The 24,768-nt window shown below is 41.9% G+C and overlaps 1 protein-coding gene across 1 annotated transcript in view; it reads left to right on the forward strand.

Annotated features, from left to right (window-relative positions):
• The window catches only part of STK32B (serine/threonine kinase 32B), a 437,513-nt gene that overhangs the window by 271,027 nt on the left and 141,718 nt on the right, over positions 1 to 24,768 (forward strand). Inside the window, exon 4 of the mRNA XM_032135724.2 lies at positions 8,958 to 9,131. Within this exon, the coding sequence (XP_031991615.1) occupies positions 8,958 to 9,131 (174 nt within the window). The remainder of the gene's footprint in view (positions 1 to 8,957; positions 9,132 to 24,768) is intronic.

Consider the following 24,768-nt stretch of genomic DNA (forward strand, 5'->3'; position numbering starts at 1 on the left):
AAGAAGAAGTGGAGAAAGGTGGCTGTTTCAAATAGTTCAAGTGGCATTGTGCTGCCTGGAGACTATGAAAGGTTTAGGGTTTCCTCCAGACTCTTCCTTTCCCTTTCCAGCCCTCCCCTACCTTTAACAACTGCACAAGGTTTGTGGATGCTCCACTGTTTGCTAGGCCCTGGGTAAGATGAGATGGAGAGTCAGTCACTCATCAGGTAAGAGGAGGAGCTGAACCAAGCTGTTCCAACTCCAGATTTCCCCCAGCAACAGGCACTACCTCCCTCATATGTGTTCACGTGTATTTCATTTGTTATTAGCATGGCTGACCTTTAGTTTGTAAGCAGCCTCCAAGGCTGATGATTGAGTACATGACATGCTTTCCAAGAAAACCGACCTAATGACCTTGGACCAGTCAACCTCTCTTGGCCTTGGTTTCCTCCATTGGGAAACTGAGGGTGATAATGCCCACGTCCCATGGTTAGATGGGACAAGTGTTAAGGGATGAGCAGGGGGTCTGTGAAGAGCACCCCTCCTCCCTTCTCGATCGTAGGACTAATTGACAGACAGGAGTCTGACAGGTGGAGATGGAAGTATCCACTTCACGCTGACAGTCAATCAGAGAAACTCACTTTAGATTGGTAGCCAAAATGGCTTGCTAACTCTTGAGTTCTGAAATGGAATCACCTCTGAGGCACAGGAAACGGTGATCACCTGCAAGTTCCCCTCCACCAGCCAGGCCCTGGCTGTTGCAGAGAGCAGACAGGAGTGTAAGCCCTCTATGGGCAGGTCCTGAAGCAGAGGGGAAGCCTGAGGGGGCTGTGCTGAGCACGGCTGCTGCTTCTGGACTCGCTCATCAGATCTATCACTTCTGCACCCTGCAAGGTGTCCTCACAGGCTACAGTGATGGACAAGAGGCCATGGGGAGAGACTGGTGAATCACTCAGGCTAATGGGAGTTCCTGGTCTCTGTGACAAGAAGAAGCCAGACAAAAAGGAGTTTCCTGTAGGCAGTGACATAAACAGCAGGGCCTAGTATCCTTCCTTCCCCATCAACCTCTGTCTTTTTTCTGTACAATGCCCCACTTTTGTGTAGACATCATTGACTGACCCGATGTGCCACACAATATGGTGGTTTGGGTGTTTGTGGCCCATTCATTCTGGAGTGTGTGGGATGCTCCTGGCTATGTGCTAAATGCAGGGGATGGTGCTGAATTAGCTAGGTCCCTGCACTCAGAGTTCACTGGCTGGTGGGGAAAAGCGACCAGGAGAGCAATGATGACTTGGCCGCAAGGAAAGTGCTATAGGGCATCAAGCATAGAGTCTAGGTTCTGGACATGGACTATCTTGGCTCAGTCCCAGCTCTGCCATTCCCTGGCTGTCACCTTGGACATGTTACTTAATCTCTCTGAACCTCAAGGTCTTGAGCTATCCAAGGCAATTTGTAATAACTCCTACCTCAAAGGATTGTTGGGAGCAATAAATGAGTGCATATACATAAAGTACTTGGGCCGGGCACGGTGGCTCACACCTGTAATCCTAGCACTTTGGGAGGCCGAGGCAGGCGGACCACTTGAGGTCAGGAGTTCAAGACCAGTCTGGCCAATATGGTGAAACCTTGCCACTATTAAAAATATAAAAGCTAGTCGGGCATGGTGGCACGTGCCTGTAATCCCAGCTACTGGGGAGGGTGAGGCAGGATAATCGCTTGAACCCAGGAGGCAGAGGTTGCAGTGAGCCACGATCGCACCATTGCACCCCAGCCGGGGCAACAGAGGGAGACTCCGTCTCAAAAAATAAAAATAAAAATAAAAATAAGAAAATAAGGCACTTAGAACGGTGTCTGGCACAGAATTTGTGCCACATCAGTGTTAACTGTTATAAGGGACTAGGGGGTCACCTGCCTCAGTTTCCAGGGTTAGGGAAGGCTTCTTAAAGAAGGGAGCATCAGTCTTAACCAGGGTTTTTCAACCTCAGCACTGTTGCCATTTTGCAGTAGGTGATTGTGGTGGAGGCCGTCCTGTGCATTGTAGGATATTTAGCAGCATCCCTGGCTCCAACTCACTAGATGACAGCAGCACCCCTCCCAATGTGACAACCAAAACTGTCTCCACACATTGTCCAATGTCCCCAGGGGAGCAAAACTGCTCTGGGTTGGGAACCCTGCACTAACCTGAGAAGTGAGTGATGGACAAGAGGACAGAGGTGGTGCTCCAGGAACAAGGAATATTGTGGGTAAATGTGTAGAATTGTGAGAGTGTGGGTCCATCCAAGGACTCGTCCTAACATGACAGCAAAATCCGGGCTCCCTTATGAAATCTTAAGCCCAGGTGAGCACTCATGTGCTTACTTCTCCCACTAAATCCTTGGCTTCTTGCAAGGGCCAGTGCGTAGGAGAAGCCTATTGAGTACTTGGTGCTGTGTGTGTGAGCCCGTCTTTGTGAGGTAGTCCCTGAAGAACATTCACCCCGTGCTCTGCTCTAAATTTATCCTGGTATGAAGAAAGTTCATCCGTGAGCATGACGCACGGCCTCATTGCTTTGCCCCATGTAGTATTGCTTCTGTGAAATTGGATTTTTAATGCCTTCAGCCTACCTTGAAGTACATCATGCAAAAAAATTCCTGTTCCACTTATTACTGTGTTTAGAGTTATTTTATATGGACTCGTGGTTCACCACATTACAGAACACCATCTTCATAAGAATCCAGTGGAAGAAATTTCCCACTGATTTCAGTACCAGGACAAAAATCTTGCTTTTCCTAAACAATTGTTTTTTTTTCCACATCAGCTCTGACTCATGTAGCTGATCATGTTTCTCATTTTGCTCTGTGTGCTGGGGAGATTTGAGACACATTGATGACCCATTTCTGGGAAGCATACAGGATCTTGAGGCATAAATTGGGGTATTTTTTCCTGATTCTATTTTCTTGGATTCCTTTTTTATTCTGTGACTTGATCTTTGTCTTCCTTATTTCTAATTCTATTATGTTATATACATTTCACAAGTCTCCTGAATCCTTTCTGGAACAAAGTAGGAAATTAATCATTTTTAAAAAAATAAAACATGGAAAATTGCATTCTTTATGCAGTTCTATTGCAATAGCCAGGCCAGGATTTATGCCTTCACAGCACACAATTTTCTTTGCTCTTGCAAGGAGAGCCTAATTTTCCAGATTTTTCCATAGGTCAGAGTTACTGTGATAGAGCTTAGCTTTCTTATTTGTGATCTCCATCATTTCCATGACAATGTTCAGCACTATTATGAGAATATAATTATAATTCTAATACAAGAAGAAGCAAAAGGGACAATGTCACAAAGCTGTGGAATAGTGCAATACTACAGAGATAAATGAAAGGTCATTCTGTGTTCTCCAGTAATAATATTGAGTTTCCCTGGGAATGTAGGGTCTGTGGCCTGGAGAAGAATGTGGATCTGCAGCAAGAAAAAGCCACAACCTGAATTATTGCTTAAATTACTGTTCTCCTAGCATTTTGATTTTCCTCTTTAGAATTCATTCCAGTATGCAAGTTTCCCTCTGAAAATTCATGTTGCTCCTCCAAAGAGTTCTGATGGTATACTGAATGAGATGCCCTTTGACAATTTAGCTGTGAGTTGAGAGTACAGAACTCACTGGTTATTAATGTAATGTTTCAATAGTCCATCAACTATTAGAATACAAATTGTGCATCTGTAGGAGGCATATTATATTTGATTCCTGTGGTTTCTTTTGGAGCATCTGTATTCTTCTATCCGGTAGCAAATACATGAAAAGTTGTAACTCAGTTCCAAGTCACAGAAATTCAAAGTAAAGTAGCTTAATTTAAAAAAAAAAAAACAGTCATTGCCCCTGTAAATACGAAGTTCAGGGATAGATCTTTCTTCTGACTAGGTGGGAGCCCGTACCTCCCACAGTGCCTCTTTCTGCATTTAGCTCCCAGCCCTGCTTCCCTCTCTGCAGGTTCTCTCCCCAGACAGGTCTTATTGACATTTTTTTGTTTTCTAGTGCCTTTAAAATTATGTTTATACTACACTGTACTCTATTCAGTGTGCAACAGCATTATGTCTAAAAAGTGTAATACTTTCATCTAAAATACTTGATAGTTACAAACACTCATCTGAGCCTTCTTTCAACAAATCACAGTCTTTTTGCAGGTGGAGGGTCGTTCCTCAATGTTGATGGCTGCTTACCGATCAGGGTGGTAGTTGCTGAAGGTTGGGGTCACTGTGAAAATTTCTTAAAATAAGAAAACAATGAAGCTGTCCACGATGATGGACTCTTCACTTCATGAAAGATTTCTCTATAGCAAGTGGCGCTGTTTGACAGCATTTTGCCCACAGTAGAACTTCTTTCAAAAGTACAGTCAGTCCTCTGAAATCCTACAGCCGCTTTATCAACTAAGCTTATGTAATATTCTAAACCTCTTGTGTCATTTTAACAATGTGTACAGCAACTTCATCAGGAGCAGATTCCATCTCAAGAAACTCGTTTCTTCCTTATCCTTAGGAGAAACAACTCAACTCCTCATCTCTTAACGTTTTATCATGAGATGGCAGCAATTCAGTCACATTTTCAGGTTCCACTTCTGGTTCTAGTTCTTTTGCTACTTTTACCACATCTGCAGTTCCTTCCTCCACTGAAGTCTTGAAGCCCTCATAGTCATCCATGTGGATTAGAATCCACTTCTTCCAAACTCCTGTTAATGTTAGTACTTTGACCTTTTCTCATAAATCATGAATGTTCTTAATGACATCTAGAATGACGAATCCTTTCCAGATGATTTTCAATTTACTTTGCCAGAATCCATCAAAGGAATCACTATCTATGGCAGTTATCGTCTTACAAAATGTATTTCTTAAATAATAAGCCTCAAAGATAAAAATTACTTCTTTATCCATTAGCTGCAGGATGGTTGTTGTTTTATCATGAAAACAACATTAATCTTGTACATCTCCATCTGAGTTCTTGGGTGACTAAGAGTGGTAATATTTTGAAATGAATATTTTTTTGAGAAGTAGGTCTTAACATTGGGCTTAAAATATTTGGTAAATTTTGCTGCAAACTGGTGTGCTGTCATCTAGGGTTTTTTTATTCCACTTATAGAGCACAGGCAGAATACATTTAGCATAATTCTTAAGGGCCCTGGTATTTTCAAAATGGTAAATGAGCATTGACTTCAACTTAAAGTGACCAGCTGCTAAAACAAGAGAGCCTCCCTAACAAGAGAGCCTGTCCTTTGAACCTTTGAAGCCAGGCATTGACTTCTCCTCTCCAGCTATGAAAGTCCTAAATGACATCTACTTCCAATATAAAGCTATTTGCTATTTTTTCTACTTTGAAAATCTCCTGTTTGGTGTATTCACCTTCACCAATGATCTGAGCTCTAGATCTTCTTTTTTTTTTTTTTTTTTTTGAGACGGAGTCTCGCTCTGTCGCCCAGACTGGAGTGCAGTGGCGCAATCTCGGCTCACTGCAAGCTCCGCCTCCCGAGTTCACGCCATTCTTCTGCCTCAGCCTCTCCGAGTAGCTGGGACTACAGGCGCCCGCCACCACACCCGGCTAATTTTTTTGTATTTTTAGTAGAGACGGGGTTTCACTGTGGTCTCGATCTCCTGACCTCGTGATCCGCCCACCTCGGCCTCCCAAAGTGCTGGGATTACAAGCGTGAGCCACCGCGCCCGGCCTGAGCTAGATCTTCTGGGCAACTTGCTGCAGCTTCTCCATTAACACTTGCTGCTTCACCTTGTGCTTTTATGTTCTGGAGTTGGCTTCTTTTCTTAAACCTCATGAACCAACCTTTGCTAGCTTCCAGCTCTTTTTCTGCAACTCCCTCACCTCTCTCAGCCTGCATAGAACTGAAGAGAGTTAAGGCCTTGCTCTGGATTAGGATTTGGCTTAAGGGAATGTTGTAGCTGATATGATCTTCTATCTAGACCACTAAAATTTCCTCCATATCAGCAATAAGGCTGTTTGGCTTTCATTGGAGTAGCAATTTTTATTTCCTGTGCATTTATAACTTGGCTAACTTTATGGTGTAAGAGTCTAGCTTTCAGCTTGTCTTGGCATTTGGCATATCTTTCTCATTAGCTTAATCATTTCTAGTATTTGATGTAAAGTGAGAGATGTGTGATTCTTCCGTTCACTTGAACACTTAGAGGCCTTTGTAGAGTTATTAACTGGCCTAATTTCAATATTATTATGCCTCAGGGAATAGAAAGGCCCAAGGAGAACGTGAGAGATGGGAAACTACTGGTCAGTGGAGCATGAGAACACATCCAACCTTTATCCATGAAGCTTTGGGTGCTATATGGATGCCATTTGTGGATCTTCAAAACAATTATATAGTAACTTCAAAGACCATTTATCAGAGATCACTATAGCAGATATAATAATGTTTGAAATATTGCAAGAATTACCAAAATGTGACACAGAGATACAAATTGAGCACGTGCTATTGGAAAATTGACACTGATAGACTTACTGGAGGCAGGGTTGCCACAAACCTTCAATTTGTAAGAAAGTGAAGTGCAGTAAAACAAGGTAGTCATGTGCTTCCCAGCGAGGCTGTGTCACTTATGTGCTCCTCTCTTTGTTGAGGAGCAGGAGCGTGAATGAGGTTATACTGGCCCTGAAACAGATCTAAAGTCCAGCTGGTGGCCGGGCGCGTGGCTCATACATATAATCCCAGCACTTTGGGAGGCCCAGAGTGAGAGTGAGAATAACAATTAATAATATCAACAATAATAAAAGCTTTCTGGGCAAACAAAAATATTCTCACTGAAACTTCTAGAAATAGTGCCTTGACACTGTGACCAGGAATATTGGGAACGTCTGGGCAGCAATGAGGCTTTGGGCTGCCCCTGGGTACTCCGGGTGCCTCTGCCTAGAAAGGCAGAAGGGCCTCTCAGCACAGAACAGCCTGAGAGAAAGATGGCAGCTTCAGCCCTGTGCCCTCCACCCTAGCAGCACTTCCTGTGAGTCTCTGATAGGGGACACTTCATTCCATCCCATGAGGTTTGTTCCAGTCTCTAATTCCATGAGGAGCAGGGACTGTATCTTACTCCACTGCTGCCCATCCATGTCACCATGGTGACTCCCAAAGGTGGCCCTCCACTGTTTGTGCAGGTTGTGGGTACTGGGCCATGATCCAGCCTCCCACCATGGGTCATGCTGTTTCTCTGCTGGGTCACACAGCCTGTGCGTTCCTGACCCAGTGAACCCCTCGTGGGTAAAGATTTTCCCAATTCCTCCCACCCACCTTCACCTGCTGGAGCACTGGCCTCCTCCTTTCCCACACTCCCCTGCACCCTGGAAAGACTCCTAGAATGCCAGCCCGTGCATTGTCAGCGACTGTCAGCCCAGCCGCTCCCAGGGCACTGTGCACGCCTCCAGGGGAAGACAGTTTCTTTGCCCCAGTGTCCCCAGCGCGTAGCCCAATGCCTATCAGACAGTAGGTGTTCCATAAGCCTCTGGTAAATTCATGATCTGGGGACGCAATAAACAGCCCCCTTCTTTGCCTTAATTCTGAACAATTATAAACAATGGGTAAGATACACAAAGAGGATATGACTTGTGTCCAGCCATCTCCTCTTTCCTGGACCCCAGTCTCTGTAATGGGAGCTGGAGGGGATCTGAGGTCCTTCCAACCCTGGAATTCCCTGTCCTGTAAGCATGTGGTTCTGTTGCCTGTCCTGGGACCAAATCATGCCCCAGGCTCTCTCCCCAGGGCTGCACACCCAGGATACTGGAACATAGTGTGGGTGCATTACAGCAACATCCCAACAGTGTATGGTCATCAGGGCACTGCAGCGAGTGAGAGTCAGGGGATTTGGGTTCGTGTCCCCACACTTACACTGACTCACCAAGTCCCTTCTTCCCTCTGGGCCTCAGTTTCCTGTTCTGTTAAGTGAGGGGAAGGACCTGGCTGATTCGGTCTAATAGCTGAGGATCTAAGACACAGGTCTAAGCTTCCATGATTACATTATGCAATTCTGTGATTATATTACATGATTCCATTATTATACCCCATGAATCTACAAGGAACTTGACAACATTTTGTGATGTGATGCTATATTACAATTGTTTAACAACAGTCTCAGATTCTATATGTTGGCTCTTCAGTCCTTAGAAAGCCCAAATGCATTTTTTTAAATGAATTCGGTACTGTATCAATTTTCTACTGTTTCAAAAACAAACAAAATACCACCCTAAAACTTAATGGTGTAAAAACACCACCATTTAATCATCTCATGTTCTGTGGGGTAACTGGGCTCTGCTGGGCTGTTTTTCTGCTCCATATGATATCTGGGGCTGCTGTGGAATATCAAAATGCTCAAGGCAGCTCACTTGCGTGGCAGGCAGGGGTGCTGGCTGTCACTGGGACCTCAGCTGGGGATTTGGTTTTCCTTCTCTTGGCCTCTCCCTGTGGCTTGGATCTGGCTGGGTTCCAAGAGGCAAAAATTAAAAACTGCCCATTCCCTTAAGGCCTAGACTTGGATATCCCATAACACCACTGCAGTCAAGAGTTGCAGAAACAAGCTCCATGTGGAGAGCAGCATGCATATACAGGGAGTGGAGTGAGTGTTTGGGAGGGGAGTGTGTCTTTGGAGGCTAGCTCCTACAAACACTGACACCATCTAATTAAAGCACCTGCTAAAAACAGATGAAGAAACATGCTGGAGTCCAGTAGTAGTTAAACTGTCATCTGTCTGCTAGAGCCTGGGAGCTAATGCTGGGTACTCCTGCTTGCCTTTGCTATATGAGAAATGAGGAAACCCCAACAAATGTGGAGGCAGCCTGAGGATTGAAAGTCTTTGCCCCTTCCCCCTCCACTCCCATAGCATCACAACTTAGGCAACTCAGTGCCTGTCTCTGAGCCTCAGTTTGCTCTTCTGTAAAATGGGGGCATTGGTCTTGAGGGTGCTGAAGATGCCTCCACCCCTAATCTTCTCTGTCCTTCTGTGCTCCTAGGTACTCCTTCCAGGACGAGGAGGACATGTTCATGGTGGTGGACCTGCTCCTGGGAGGCGACCTGCGCTACCATCTGCAGCAGAATGTGCATTTCACAGAGGGGACTGTGAAACTCTACATCTGTGAGCTGGCACTGGCCCTGGAGTATCTTCAGAGGTACCACATCATCCACAGGTAACTGGGCTGCTGGTGGGATGCCTGAGACAGAGGGACCATGGGCTAGGGTGTCAGGAGCATTCTGCAGTAGTGGGGAGAGAATTTTGTCCTTGACATAGTTTAAAAGTGGTAGTGCATGAGGGGAAAAAAGCAGAACACTTTTCTTCCTATTTTTTTTATGTTCTCCACAACCAGCACCTACACCTCCCATCCTGTACCCATACACTACTGCTTAGAGACGTGGCTGGTGGCCTTATCTTCTGTGCTCCAGTATGCCTGGGGAAGCTGGAACATTCTGTCCCTCTTGTCTCAAGTCAGAAGAGTTACAGCAGCATTATTATACTAGTGAGCTGGGAGTGTAAGGGATTCTACTGTCTTTTTTTCCGTACTTAGAAATCAGTGCTGTGCATCGTGTTGGATTTCTTTCTCTTAGGAAGCCTCAGTGCTGGCTCTGGGCTTTGCATAAAAGCTCTGAGTTTCTGTAGCCTCCTCAGGGACCTTACTTCCCCCTGCTATGCACAGCAGTGCCATGTCCTACACAGGTGAGCAAAGTGACTTTGCCTGCAGAAGCTGGAACTCAATGAGAGGCTTTGGAAAGTGATTGTATCATTCATAACTCTTCTCACTGACCCCAGAAGAGGCAGCTGGTGTGAGGGGCTCCAAGTTAGTTTACCCGTGGTCTTGCACTGTGCTTAGCTGATCTCCTTGTAACTTAACTACTTTTGGAAGATTTGGAAAAGATGAGGACTTGAACTTCCAGGTAAAGATGACAGATTAAGCATATACGTCTAAATTTTTCACTTGTTAAACTCCATTAAATGACAGTAAGGAATATTTGAAAAGTGATAAAGTGATGAAGATAGGGAACACTGAAATGGGACTACAGTGAAAACAGTAGGGGAAGCTGGAAAGAAAGATGTAGAGTGATCGATGACTTAGGATACCAGAAACTGAGTTTAACGTTGCTACTGGGGAGAGTCGAGAACTAATAGATGCTAAAGAATTCCCCAAAAGCTCAGGAATTGGCAGCACCTGGTATCTATGGGATGGGGGCAGTTGGTGAAAAGAGGCTATAATAAAGTGAATTGTTGAAAACTTCTTTTTTTATTTTTTATATTTTTTTATTATTGTACTTTAAGTTTTAGGGTACATGTGCACAATGTGCAGGTTTGTTACATATGTAGCCGTGTGCCATGTTGGTGTGCTGCACCCATTAACTCGTCATTTAGCATTAGGTATATCTCCTAATGCTGTCCCTCCCCCCTCCCCCGACCCAACAACAGTCCCCGGAGTGTGATGTTCTCCTTCCTGTGTCCATGTGTTCTCATTGTTCAATTCCCACCTATGAGTGAGAACATGCGGTGTTTGGTTTTTTGTCCTTCGATAGTTTACTGAGACTGATGATTTCCAGTTTCATCCATGTCCCTACAAAGGACATGAGCTCTTCATTTTTTATGGCTGCATAGTATTCCATGGTGTATATGTGCCACATTTTCTTAATCCAGTCTATCGTTGTTGGACATTTGGGTTGGTTCCAAGTCTTTGCTATTGTGAATAGTGCCGCAATAAACATACGTGTGCATGTGTCTTTATAGCAGCATGATTTATAGTCCTTTGGGCATATACCCAGTAATGGGATGGCTGGGTCAAATGGTATTTCTAGTTCTAGATCCCTGAGGAATCGCCACACTGACTTCCACAATGGTTGAACTAGTTTACAGTCCCACCAACAGTGTAAAAGTGTTCCCATTTCTCCACATCCTCTCCAGCACCTGTTGTTTCCCGACTTTTTAATGATCACCATTCTACCTGGTGTGAGATGGTATCTCATTGTGGTTTTAATTTGTATTTCGCTGATAGCCAGTGATGATGAGCATTTTTTCTTGTGTCTTTTAGCTGCATAAATGTCTTCTTTTGAGAAGTGTCTGTTCATGTCCTTTGCCCACTTTTTGATGGGGTTGTTTGTTTTTTTCTTGTAAATTTGTTTGAGTTCATTGTAGATTCTGGATATTAGCCCTTTGTCAGATGAGTAGGTTGCAAAAATTTTCTCCCATTTTGTAGGTTGCCTGTTCACTCTGATGGTAGTTTCTTTTGCTGTGTAGAAGCTCTTTAGTTAAATTAGATCCCATTTGTCAATTTTGGCTTTTGTTGCCATTGCTTTTGGTGTTTTAGACATGAAGTCCTTGCCTATGCCTATTCCTGAATGGTAAATGCTCCAATTAAAAGACACAGACTGGCAAATTGGATAAAGAGTCAAGACCCATCAGTGTGCTATATTCAGGAAACCCATCTCACATGCAGAGACAAACATAGGCTCAAAATAAAAGGATGGAGGAAGATCTACCAAGCAAATGGAAAACAAAAAAAGGCAGGGGCTGTAATCCTAGTCTCTGATAAAACAGACTTTAAACAAACAAAGATCAAAAGAGACAAAGAAGGCCATTACATAATGGTAAAGGGATCAATTCAACAAGAAGAGCTAACTATCCTAAATATATATGCACCCAATACAGGAGCACCCAGATTCATAAAGCAAGTCCTGAGTGACCTACAAAGAGACTTAGACTCCCACACAATAATAATGGGAGACTTTAACACCCCACTGTCAACATTAGACAGATCAACGAGACAGAAAGTTAACAAGGATACCCAGGAATTCAACTCAGCTCTGCACCAAGCAGACCTAATAGACATCTACAGAACTGTCCACCCCAAATCAACAGAATATACATTTTTTTCAGCACCACACCACACCTATTCCAAAATTGACCACATAGTTGGAAGTAAAGCTCTCCTCAGCAAATGTAAAAGAACAGAAATTATAACAAACTGTCTCTCAGACCACAGTGCAATCAAACTAGAACTCAGGATTAAGAAACTCACTCAAAACTGCTCAACTATATGGAAACTGAACAACCTGCTCCTGAATGACTACTGGGTACATAACAAAATGAAGGCAGAAATAAAGATGTTCTTTGAAACCAACGAGAACAAAGACACAACATACCAGAATCTCTGGGACACATTCAAAGCAGTGTGTAGAGGGAAATTTATAGCACTAAATGCCCACAAGAGAAAGCAGGAAAGATCCAAAATTGACACCCTAACATCACAATTAAAAGAACTAGAAAAGCAAGAGCAAACATATTCAAAAGCTAGCAGAAGGCTAGAAATAACTAAAATCAGAGCAGAACTGAAAGAAATAGAGACACAAAAAACCCTTCAAAAAATGAATGAATCCAGGAGCTGGTTTTTTGAAAAGATCAACAAAATTGATAGACCGCTAGCAAGACTAATAAAGAAGAAAAGAGAGAAGAATCAAATAGACGCAATAAAAAATGATAAAGGGGATATCACCACCAATCCCACAGAAATACAAACTACCATCAGAGAATACTACAAACACCTCTATGCAGATAAACTAGAAAATCTAGAAGAAATGGATAAATTCCTCGACACATACACCCTCCCAAGACTAAACCAGGAAGAAGTTGAATCTCTGAATAGACCAATAACAGGCTCTGAAATTGTGGCAATAATCAATAGCTTACCAACCAAAAAGAGTCCAGGACCAGATGGATTCACAGCCGAATTCTACCAGAAGTACAAGGAGGAACTGGTACCATTCCTTCTGAAACTATTTCAATCAATAGAAAAAGAGGGAATCCTCCCTAACTCATTTTATGAGGCCAGCATCATCCTGATACCAGAGCCTGGCAGAGGCACAACAAAAAGAGAGAATTTTAGACCAATATCCTTGATGAACATTGATGCAAAAATCCTCAATAAAATACCGGCAAAACGAATCCAGCAGCACATCAAAAAGCTCATCCACCATGATCAAGTGGACTTCATCCCTGGGATGCAAGGCTGGTTCAGCATTCACAAATCAATAAATGTAATCCAGCATATAAACAGAACCAAAGACAAAAACCACATGATTATCTCAATAGATGCAGAAAAAGCCTTTGACAAAATTCGACAACCCTTCATGCTAAAAACTCTCAAGAAATTAGGTATTCATGGAACATATCTCAAAATAATAAGAGCTGTCTATGACAAACCCACAGGTAATATCATACTGAATGGGCAAAAACTGGAAGCATTCCCTTTGAAGACTGGCACAAGACAGGGATGCCCTCTCTCGCCACTCCTATTCAACATAGTGTTGGAAGTTCTGGCCAGGGCAATTAGGCAGGAGAAGGAAATAAAGTGTATTCAATTAGGAAAAGAGGAAGTCAAATTGTCCCTGTTTGCAGATGACGTGATTGTATATGTAGAAAACCCCATCGTCTCAGCCCAAAATCTCCTTAAGCTGATAAGCAACTTCAGCAAAGTCTCAGGATATAAAATCAATGTACAAAAATCACAAGCATTCTTGTACACCAATAACAGATAAACAGAGAGCCAAATCATGAGTGAACTCCCATTCACAATTGCTTCAAAGAGAATAAAATACCTAGGAATCCAACTTACAAGGGGTGTGAAGGACCTCTTCAAGGAGAACTACAAACCACTGCTCAATGAAATAAAAGAGGATACAAACAAATGGAAGAACATTTCATGCTCATGGGTTGGAAGAATCAATATCGTGAAAATGGCCATACCGCCCAAGGTAATTTATAGATTCAATGCCATCCCCATCAAGCTACCAATGACTTTCTTCACAGAATTGGAAAAAACTACTTTAAAGTTCATATGGAACCAAAAAGGAGCCCGCATCGCTAAGTCAATCCTAAACCAAAAGAACAAAGCTGGAGACATCACACTACCTGACTTCAAACTATACTACAAGGCTACAGTAACCAAAACAGCATGGTACTGGTACCAAAACAGAGATACAGATCAATGGAACAGAACAGAGCCCTCAGAAATAATGCTGCATATTTACAACTATCTGATCTTTGACAAACCTGACAAAAACAAGCAATGGGGAAAGGATTCCCTATTTAATAAATGGTGCTGGGAAAACTGGCTAGCCATATGTAGAAAGCTGAAACTGGATCCCTTCCTTACACCTTATACAAAAATTAATTCAAGATGGATTAAAGACTTACATGTTAGACCTAAAACCATAAAAACCCTAGAAGAAAACTTCTTTAGTATTGAGAAACACAGACCTCTTTCTTAACTCTCCAGAGCCGGGTGGTTGCCCCCTTCCTTACCCAAAAGGAAGACTAAAGGTTAGTCTGCTAATGAGGGTAAAATGTAGAGTGTCTGGGCTAAAGGACATCAAGCCTGCCTGGGTTGGGGTACTGTACTAAAAATGGCAAGATTATCTGAACATATACGTACTAGATGCTGAAATGAGCACCCCCCGCCCCACACACACACACAACTGAGATCAAAGAATGGTGTCTTTATGCCTTCATCCTCTACACAGGGAACTCAAGTGATTTCAATGGGAATGTGACTGAGCCCGAAGGAAAGAGATTGTGCCATCAAAGGTTTTCCAGGACACCTTAGAGTGTAGGTTATAGTAAACAAGCCCCATTCATTCATTATCAGCTTCCACTTAAGTTAATGACAACATAGGATTATCAGACATCCAGGGAAATCTTCTAACTTGAACATCAAGATCCAAACAACAAAATGGAAAAAAAAATAAAGCTTAGACTAAACAGCAACTCTGGAAACATCAAAATAACTATGATCAGTATTTTCAGAGGATAAAAGAAAAATTTTGCATGTGCGAAAAAAGAAATAGCACTTTTTTAAATTCAGGGAACAAACATCAGAGCTCTTATGAATCAACATTGTGAAAGCAGAAATTTAAAGAACTGAAAATATATGCTAGAAGATAAAGTCTTTGTATTTTTCTATAAAGTAGAGTAAAAAGACAAAAAGAAAATATGAGAGAAAACAAAGTTAAAGAATCTACAGATTTCAACACAAGAAGCAATAAAGAGAAAACATAGAGGAAGAAATCATCAATGAAACAATGAAAGAACAATCTCCTAGACCTGAAATACATGATTTTCCATATTGAGAGAGCCTACCAAGGGCACAAAGCAATGGCTAGACACAGACACATACCAAAACAAATGTCAGATCTGATAAGCTTCCAGAGAAGAGCCACAGGTCACAGAGGCTGAAGAATCAGAATAGTTTTGAATTTCTTTTGTTTTTGTTTTCTGTTTATTGAGACAGAGTTTTGCTGTCATTCAGGCTAGAGTGCACTGGTACAATCATGGCTCACTGTAGCCTCAACCTTCTGGGCTCAAGTGATCCTCCCACCTCAGCCTGCTAAGTAGCTGGGACCACAAGCACACACCACCATCCCTGGCCAATTTTTTATTTTTTATTTTTTTGTAAAAACGGGGTTTCAGCACATTGCCCAGGGTGGTCTCATACTCCTGAGCTCAAGCAGTCCACCCACCTTGGCCTCTCGAAGTGCTAGGATTACAGGTGTGAGCCACAGCGCCCAGCCAGTTTTGAATTTCTTAAATGCTAGAAGGCAGCGCAAACGTGCTACTCAACCATGTGTGAGGGTATACATTTTCCCCAGGTCTCAAAAAGTGGTCCTCCCATATACCTTTTCTCAAGTACTAGGAAAATGAGATGGACTCCAAAATGAATGAATGAATCAAAGAGGATAAAGAAATGGAATACAGAAAGCTGGAACTCCAGCAAAGCAGATAGGCATAGGAAAACTCCAGGATGGTGCTGATGGGCTGTCAGTTGTGCCTCACATGTATACCATGACCAGTTCTGATTAGTGTGGATCAGAGACCCTGGGAGAGACTTCTTCAGGAAAAGTGAACTGATAGAATTCCTCATGCACCTGGCCTTGAGAGATTTATTTAGCTGGTAAAGAATCTGAAGTTGAGTTATGAGAGGTTCGGGAAAAAAAAAAAAACTCAGTAAAAATAACATTATTAATTTTAGATAAGGAAAATGTTGCACAGGACAATATCTGTGTAGAGTACAGCTTACTAAATGGGTCAGCTATGTATATAATACCTAATTCTATCACCTAAACCCTGAAAATCTAACCAAAAACTCAATGATACTCCATTGAGAAACTGGGGAAATGGGAAGGATGACTGAGTCTCCTGGGATTGGAGAAAGACGGCTAAATTATCTTCCCTAGTAGGAAATCCAGTCTCCAGGGAGAGCCTAGAGTTAAAAAGTGAAGGAGTCATTAGAAGTCTATCATTTAGAGATAAGGAGTTAGATACCAAAATTATAACCTGGAACAGATGAGTGGATAGAGAAGGATAAATGGGGGAGAAAGTGATAGGATTAATGCTATTGTAACAAAATGTGTTTGTAACAGAAAGTGATAGGGATTGTTGTATTGTAACAAAACTTGCAAAACCATTGGCTCTTTGAACTATTTGCATATAACTTTCATACAAATAACAGAAACAAACAGCAAAATGAAGAAGGAGGGGAAGGAGAATAGTAGTAGTAAAGATATTGTTCAGCGTAATACACAACTGTTCATTCACTCAGTCATTCACTAGTTTTTGAATGAATGCAGGCATTCTGGTTCCGGAATCTGTGCTTTTAAGTGCGATGCTCTACTTCCTAAAGAAGGTCACACCTGGGTAGAGTATACTTCTGTTCCTTGATGGGGCTTCTTTGAAGGTGCTGAAAGAGTTCTTTACAGATCAGTTGTATATGTGTCATTCATGAATTACTGTAGCCATTCATGAACTAGAGTGCAATAGATAGATGATTCATGTGTCCAAATTCCCTGAGACACTAAGTCATGTGGACATTGGTGAGATAAATGCCGATGTTCCGGAGCTGAGCCAGGGATGAACAAGGCAGGAAATGGAACCATTGCATGACAGCATGGCTGGCTGGAGCCATTTCATTATGATTCACCAGATTTCAGAAAAAGTTTTAAGTCATTCTCAAATATTCCTCTGGTAGAGGTCATCTGCTCTTAGACTCCAGATCTACCCTGGGGAAAAGGAGCTATCCAGTAATTTATGGGAATGTTTTAAAGTCTATTAGGCAAATGTGTGATGATTAATTTTCTGTGTCAATTTGACTGGGCTAAAGGATGCCCAGAGAGCTGGTGAAACATTACTTCTGAGTGTGTCTGTGAGGATGCTTCCAAAGGAGATCAGCATTTGAATAAGTGAACTGCATGAAGCAGATGGCCCTCCCCAATGTGGTGGGCATCAACAATTCCTCTGAGGGCCTGAATAGAATGAAAAATTAGAGCCATTCACTCTTTCTACTTGAGCTGAATCATCCATCTTCTCCTGTCCTCAATCATCGCTGCTCCAGGTTTTTGGGCTTTCAGGCTTAGACTGGGACTTAACACTAACAGCCTCCAATTTCTCAGTTCATACTTGAACTGAATTACACCACTTGCTGTCCTGGGTCTCCAGCTTGCAGATGGCAGATCATAGGACTTCTCCGCCTCCAAAACCACAGGAGCTGATTCCCATGATAAATCTCTGTTATATATGTATATCTATATTCTATTTCTTTTGTTTTTCTGGAGAACCCTGACTACTGCAGTTGAATTACCTTCCCAATTCTAAAATTATAAAGTTGGCAGAGATTTGAGTCAGCCTTTTTTACCCCCTTCCATATGGTTCATAAATCCCCCTTTCAATGTGTGTATGTGTAGATTCGAAACTGTGTATCTGAACACAACCATGTGTAAGGATGTATGGAAATGCTGTGCAATGTTTTGCATCAAGAGCTGAATTTATGAATCCTCCACCGCGTATGTACCAGACTTTTTCAATGCCATATTTATACCCTCAGATGAGTGTTGCTTCTTTCAAAGTAGCCACACTTGGAAGTGGAGGAATTACCCAAAAATGTAAGCCTGGGTTGGATTGCCAAAGATGTTTATCTTCCATCTCACTAGGCTTAGGCGGGCTACTAAACTCTGCTCAACTTTTTGGACCTCGATTTTCTAATCTGAAAAATGCTTCTGATTAAACCTACTTCTTGGGCTGTTATGCAAATTTTATGAGAAAATGTTCATAAAGAATTTATCTGTGCCTGTCTTCTTTTAGATGCCTCATTCTTATTTCCTCTGTCTGGGGGAACTGGCCTTGAAATCTGACATTCACTCTTTTCTATATACTCTGGGTGACAAAACTCCATCCTTTGAGGATGGTGTTGTAGATCTTTAGAAAACAAAAGGTATTTTAGGGCATAGCCCAGTGACTTCAGTAGTGCCCAAGCAGGGAAATACCACTGTCAGTCCAAAACAAATTGTTTTAAAGCAATTAGAAGATTTACTTTTCATAGCATTTGAATTGGCCCTTCATACTTTAAACGCCCATCTGGGCCAGGCTGTGTACCAGCTCCTGGGAAGAAAATGATGAATGAGACTCAACTTTCTGGGTGGAACAGGCACCCTCACAAATGATTGCAGCCAAGGATGATGACCATGACAGAGCACTACACAGCACCAATGGGAGCTTCAAGGAGGGGCGCCCAGCCAGCCTGAATTGGGGAGTGGGGCAGGGGCCGAGTTGGCAGAGGCTTCCTCTGCCACACTCGGTCTGTGATTTGTAGGATAATTAGGAATTAGAACTAGGAAAAGGAATGCAGGAGGCACTGGGCAGAAGGGCCCAAACCTGAGAGGCCCCAGGTGGGTGGACCCTGTATTGCAAGAGTCAAGGGTGGTAGGGAGCACACCCTAACAGACCCTGCTTTTCTTGTTTATTGATGGGTTGAAGCTTGGGAGTGATATGGTCTAACCTGTCATTGAGAAGGATCTTTCTGAAGGCCGTAGAAGTGCATCCCAAGATGGATCTTCATCCAAGGCAGGATTCCTTGGCTACGTATCCAGGGTATACAAAACTAAATAAATAACAACAGTGACAATGAATCAAATTTATTAAACAATGAATCAAGTTCATTAAAATGTATTGACACTACTTTAAACTATATACATATACATACATGTGTTTGCATATGTGTATATATGCACATGGGGTATATACATGTGTATGTACACATATAGTATATATAAATATTTATAAACACCCACACATATATAATACACACACATACATGCACACACACAAATATCTCATTTAATCCTCACAGCAATAAAATGAGCTAGGTAGTATAATGACCCCATTTTGCAGAGAGATTGGGTGATTTGCCCCAGGACACACAGCTGGCAGGTCATGGAACCCTGGCTTTGAAACAAGGCGTTCAAACCCCAGATCTCAGGCTGATGACCACTGAGCATACAGCTCCCTTATTGTTCAAATTGCACTGAACTGTTTACAAAATGCTCATAGAGTGAGTGCCTGCATATATTAACATACAAATGAGCACATATGGATTTCATCGACTCCTCACATCCGCCCCAGAGGAAGGCACTGTTCCCATGGTGTGGACAAGGCAGCAGGCATTTCTGGGAGCTAAGCCTCTAACCCAAGGTCGCACAGCTAGTTAGCAGTGGAATTGGAGCTTTTAACTGGAACGTGACTTGTAGTAAAAGGCTCTCTCCACTACACCTTGTTGCCTTCCCAGATGCAAAAGCAAAACTAAGGTTGTGTCCTGTTCACAGTCACATCTGCTAATTATTCATGGATACCCAAAACAGGAACCAGATGCTCACTTCTTCACCGAGTGTCCCTGACCACATTTTATCTAGCTAGGTTCTCACTTTATTCCTCACCACATACTTTCCCAAAGCACTTTGTCTACTTTCTTCCTGGCATGTAATCCTAATTGATAATGATTTCGTCGGTAACTTACTCCTAGGCAACCAAGGAATAAATTTGCTATATTAGGCTGTTCTTGCATTGCTATAAAGAAATACATGAGACTGAGTAATTTATAAAGAAAAGACGTTTATAAAGAAAAGAGGCTTAATTAGCTCATAGTTCTGCGGGCTGCATGGGAAGCATGCTGCTGGCATCTGTTCGGCTTCTGGGGAGGCCTCAGGAAACCCGCAATCATGGTGGAAGGTAAAGCGGGAGCAGGCACATCACATGGCCAGAGCAGGAGCAAGGGAGACGGGGGAGGTGCCATACACTTTTTTTTTTTAAAATACTTTAAGTTCTAGGGTACTTGTGTACAACGTGCAGGTTTGTTACATATGTATACATGTGCCACGTTGGTGTGCTGCACCCATTAACTCGTCATTTACATTAGGTATTTTCCTAATGCTATCCCTCCCCCCTCCCCCCACCCCACGACAGGCCCCAGTGTGTGATGCCAAAAGTCAGGAAACAACAGGTGCTGGAGAAGATGTGGAGAAACAGGAATGCTTTTACACTGTTGGTGGGAGTGTAAACTAGTTCAACCATTATGGAAGACAGTGTGGCGATTCCTCAAGGATCTAGAACGAGAAATACCATTTGACCCAGTGATACCATTACCGAGTATATACCCAAAGGATTATAAATCATGCTACTATAAAGATACATGCACACGTATGTTTATTGTGGCACTATTCACAGTAGCAAAGACTTAGAACCAACCCAAATATCCATCAGTGATAGACTGGATTAAGAAAATGTGGCACATATACACCATGGAATACTATGCAGCCATAAAAAATGATGAGTTCATGTCCTTTGTAGGGACATAGATGAAGCTGGAAACCATCATTCTGAGCACACTATCACAAGGACAGAAAACGAAACACCTTATTTTCTCACTCATAGTTGGGAACTGAACAATGAGAACACTTGGCCATACACCTTTTTTTTATTATTATTACACTTTAAGTTCTAGGGTACATGTGCACAACGTGCAGGTTTGTTACATATGTATACATATGCCATATTGGTGTGCTGCACCCAGCAACTCGTCATTTAACATTAGGTATATCTCCAAATGCTTGGCCATACACTTTTAAACAAGCAGGTTTCATGATAATTTACTCACTGTCAAAAGGACAGCACCAAGGAAACGGTGCTAAACCATTCATGAGAAATCTCTCCCCAGGATCCAATCACCTCCCAGCAGGCCCCACCTCCAACACTGGAAATTACATATCAACATGAGATTTGGGTGGGGATGCACATCCAAACTATATCATCTGCCTAGTCTGTAAATTCTCTAAGGGAAGGCACTTTTTCTACCTTGTTCATCTTCATATCTTCAACACCTAATATAATGCCTGGCACATAGTAAGTGCTTTAGAACTATTTGTTAAATCAGTGAAGAAATAATAAAGTAAGAGCCTACCTTGCTTGAAATTACTTGACAATAGAAGTTCATATTTAATAAATCAATATCGATATCCTGAACTGCTTCCTAGAACTTTTCTGACCAAATATTCTTTGATATATGGGAAGCTAGCTCCTGAAAAGTTTGTGAGGGAGGGGTGCAAAGTAGCCTATCACAAGTATGACAGTCCTTTGAAGTCTTATATGTTATGTTAAAAATTTCTCTAAGTTTTGCATTCTACTCCATTATGTAGTCATGATTCTTTTAATATATAAAGTAGTGCTTAAAGCTATGATTCATATGAAAATAGAGCAAATGAACAATGAAGGCTGTTCAGAGTCTCCACGGTCCATAGGTAGTGCTGTTGCATTGCACCCATCAATTTGGGGAACATGAGCTGATTCAAAGAGAACTCATGCCGCATGTGAAGTGCAGGACCCTGATAATTCTTTCTTTTCTCTGGCCTCTTAAAATCCAATTCAGAGTCACATAAATATGAAGCTATAAATAGCAACCATTTGTTCACTGTTTTGAATAGAGCACTGATCTAAATATCAATCAAAGTGGGTTTGGTACATTTTCAGGCTTTTTTGGTTTAAATTTTTACCAGTAGCGTTACCTACATGAAATCGTGTCTGAAATGCCTGAAACCTGTTACATAGTGTCTCTTACTATCTTGGGAAACATCTTCCAGTGAAGTCCGATGACCTAGATGCACTGTATTTTGCTCCTGACCCTGAATTTGCATCCCATGTAAATTAACTAACAGTCTCAGTACTGATGACCCACTCACTTCATCAGACTCACAGTCTTTTTTTACAAGGCAGGAACCTTGACATGTACAAGAAAACCTTTGCCTTAGAGTTGCTGATTCCAGTCTTGGGAAAATATTTGCTTATTAAATCAAATATTTATGAAGGCTTCTTTATTATTGAAATGAATTATGAACCTTATCTGAGTTTTTTCTTTTTTCCATTTTTTTCTTTTTGGCGAACTTTGTCAGAAATCTTTTTTTTTTTTGTATTTTATTCATTAAGAGCAGTAATAGATTAATTCTGAAACACTAGCCAACACCTTTCTTTAGTTAAAACAGTATTATCTATGCAAGCATTCAAAGACACTTCTCATTTCTCAAGGCCAAGTGTGGTGGCTTACACTTTGGGAGGCCAAGGCAGGAGGATCACTGAAGCCCAGAAGTTCAAGTCCAGCCTGGGCAACATGGCAAAAACCCGTCTCTACAAGGCTACGTGGGAGGCTGAGATGGGAGGATCACCTGAGTCTGGGAGGTCGAGGCTGCAGTGAGCTGTGATAGGGCTGCTGCACTCCAGCCTAGGCGACAGTTGAAAAAGATTAAATAATATAATTTAAAAAAAAAAGAAAACAAAAATGCTTCCCATTTCTCTACAAAATTGTCTAAAAGATAAGTATAGAAAGGCTAATTTTTATACAATTTATCATTTTTATCATCTTATTGAATTCAATAAGAAAATTTTAAAGTAAATTCTTTTTTTTTGCTATGATGGTATAACTGGGTTTAAGCCCAGATATTATTTTAAATAGATAATATGTGTACATGTTATAAACTTTAAAAGATTCAAATGTTATAAATGAAAAATAAGTTATAATTCTTTTTTTAGCATTTTCATGAATTTAAAGCAGATGCCTCAAACTCTGTCTTTAAATTCCTTGTTCCTGTTCCCATGGACCACTTAATTTTAAAATGTTAACACATTAAAAGGCAAATAAAGGATACACTGAAAACACATGCATATTTGAAATATGTTATTGGAAATTAGAAGACAAAATTGTTTATGAGACATTAGACAATAATGATAACCAACATTTCTGAGCATTCTGCATGTGCCTGGTTCTGTGTTAAATCTTCTGCAGGTGTGGGTTCACCTAGTCCTATTAGTAGTCCCATTTTACAGATGAGACCACAGTGTCTCCTGGAGGGTGAATAACTTGTCTAAGGACAAACAAGAAGTGGCCACCCCAAGTCACCAAGCTTGAGGGCCTAAGCTCATCCTATCTCTATTCTGATAACCTATGGTAATCAAGTTCTCCAACAACGTGTATCCATAGAATTGGTCTGCTATCCAAGCTTTCATGATGGAAACATCACATGGATGACTCTCATGGAAAAATGAAATTCTTTTGCTTTTGCTTGTGCACGAAAATAAATATGTACTTTAAGTGACACTATTCAACATCCTCCCTCCCTGAAGTTCTTGGCATTCCCTGTCATATTGTGGGACAGTGGCCCTTTCCCGTTGAGTTTGCATGAACTGATGGGGGAATATCATTGTGTTCCTATATTGAAATGCTTGTGGGTGTATGGTTGTTATTTTCACATACAGATTTTGAGCTTGTGCCTCCTGAATTTTGGAAAGGCAAACTATCTTGACTCCTGATATTTTGGCAAAATTTTCTGTGTCTGTCTGAGAAAACTAATTGCAGAATGGGGCTGGGGTAGTGGTTCCCATTTGCCAATACTACCTTGCTGAGAAATCAAGTGTGTTCAAGCTGTGGGGACAAGAATTATACCAAGTAGCAAGTATAATCAGGCTTCTGGTCCCATGACCTTTTTGACAAAGGCTCATCACTCATTTAATAGCAGTGTATGTGAAGGAATGTAAGAGTCCAGATTTTCTCAAACAGTGGCTTTAGTGGCTTAAATTGGGCCTTGGGCAGTATCCTGCCCTCTCTGGGTCCAAGTCTGGGTTCCTCCCAATGAGCAGTGGAGTTTGTAAACAAACAAACCCAAACCTCTGACTTAGTTCCCAAAATAGTGGGACATAGGAGCAAGACTGTGAAGTGGACAAAGCCCAGATTGCATAACTGACGCACAGAGGGATTGGGGTCACCCTGTGTGTAGACAGGGTCCAGGCCTGGCCACTCACCACTGTAAAGAGCAGTGCTAAGAGCCTTTACATCTTGTTCTAGCTCAGAGACCGTGGGTAAGTCAGTGACTGCTCTGGACATGATTTTGCTACTCTATTAACAAGGAGGAGTGCTCACCTCCCACAGAGTTGCTGAGGGATTGAATAAACTGAATTAAGTGTCAGTCACTGTATTAGTCCATTTTCACACTGTTATAAAGAAATATCCAAGACTGGGTAATTTATAAAGAAAGAAGATTTAATTGACTCATGGTTCTTCATGGCTGGGTAGGCCTCAGGAAACTTACAATCATGGTGGAAAGGGAAGCAAGCATGTCTTACATGGTGGCAAGTGAGAGAGAGCACATGTGAAGGAGGAACTGTCAAACACTTATAAAACCGTCAGATCCTGTGAGAACCCACGTACTATCATGAGAACAGCATGAGAGAAACTGCCCCTATGATCTGGTCACCTCCCACTAGGTCCCTCCCTATACGTGTGGGGATTATGGGGATTACAATGTGAGGACATGAGATTTGGGTGGGGACACAGAGCCAAACCGTATCAGTCACCATAAAAAGTGTTCACCAAGTGTAGCTCATTTGTCTTGGGGAGCTGGAAAGCTGTACAGTTAGAAGCTGGATTCAGC

Source organism: Hylobates moloch, unplaced genomic scaffold (assembly GCF_009828535.3).
Source record: "Hylobates moloch isolate HMO894 unplaced genomic scaffold, HMol_V3 SCAFFOLD_17, whole genome shotgun sequence".
Lineage (NCBI taxonomy): Eukaryota > Metazoa > Chordata > Mammalia > Primates > Hylobatidae > Hylobates > Hylobates moloch.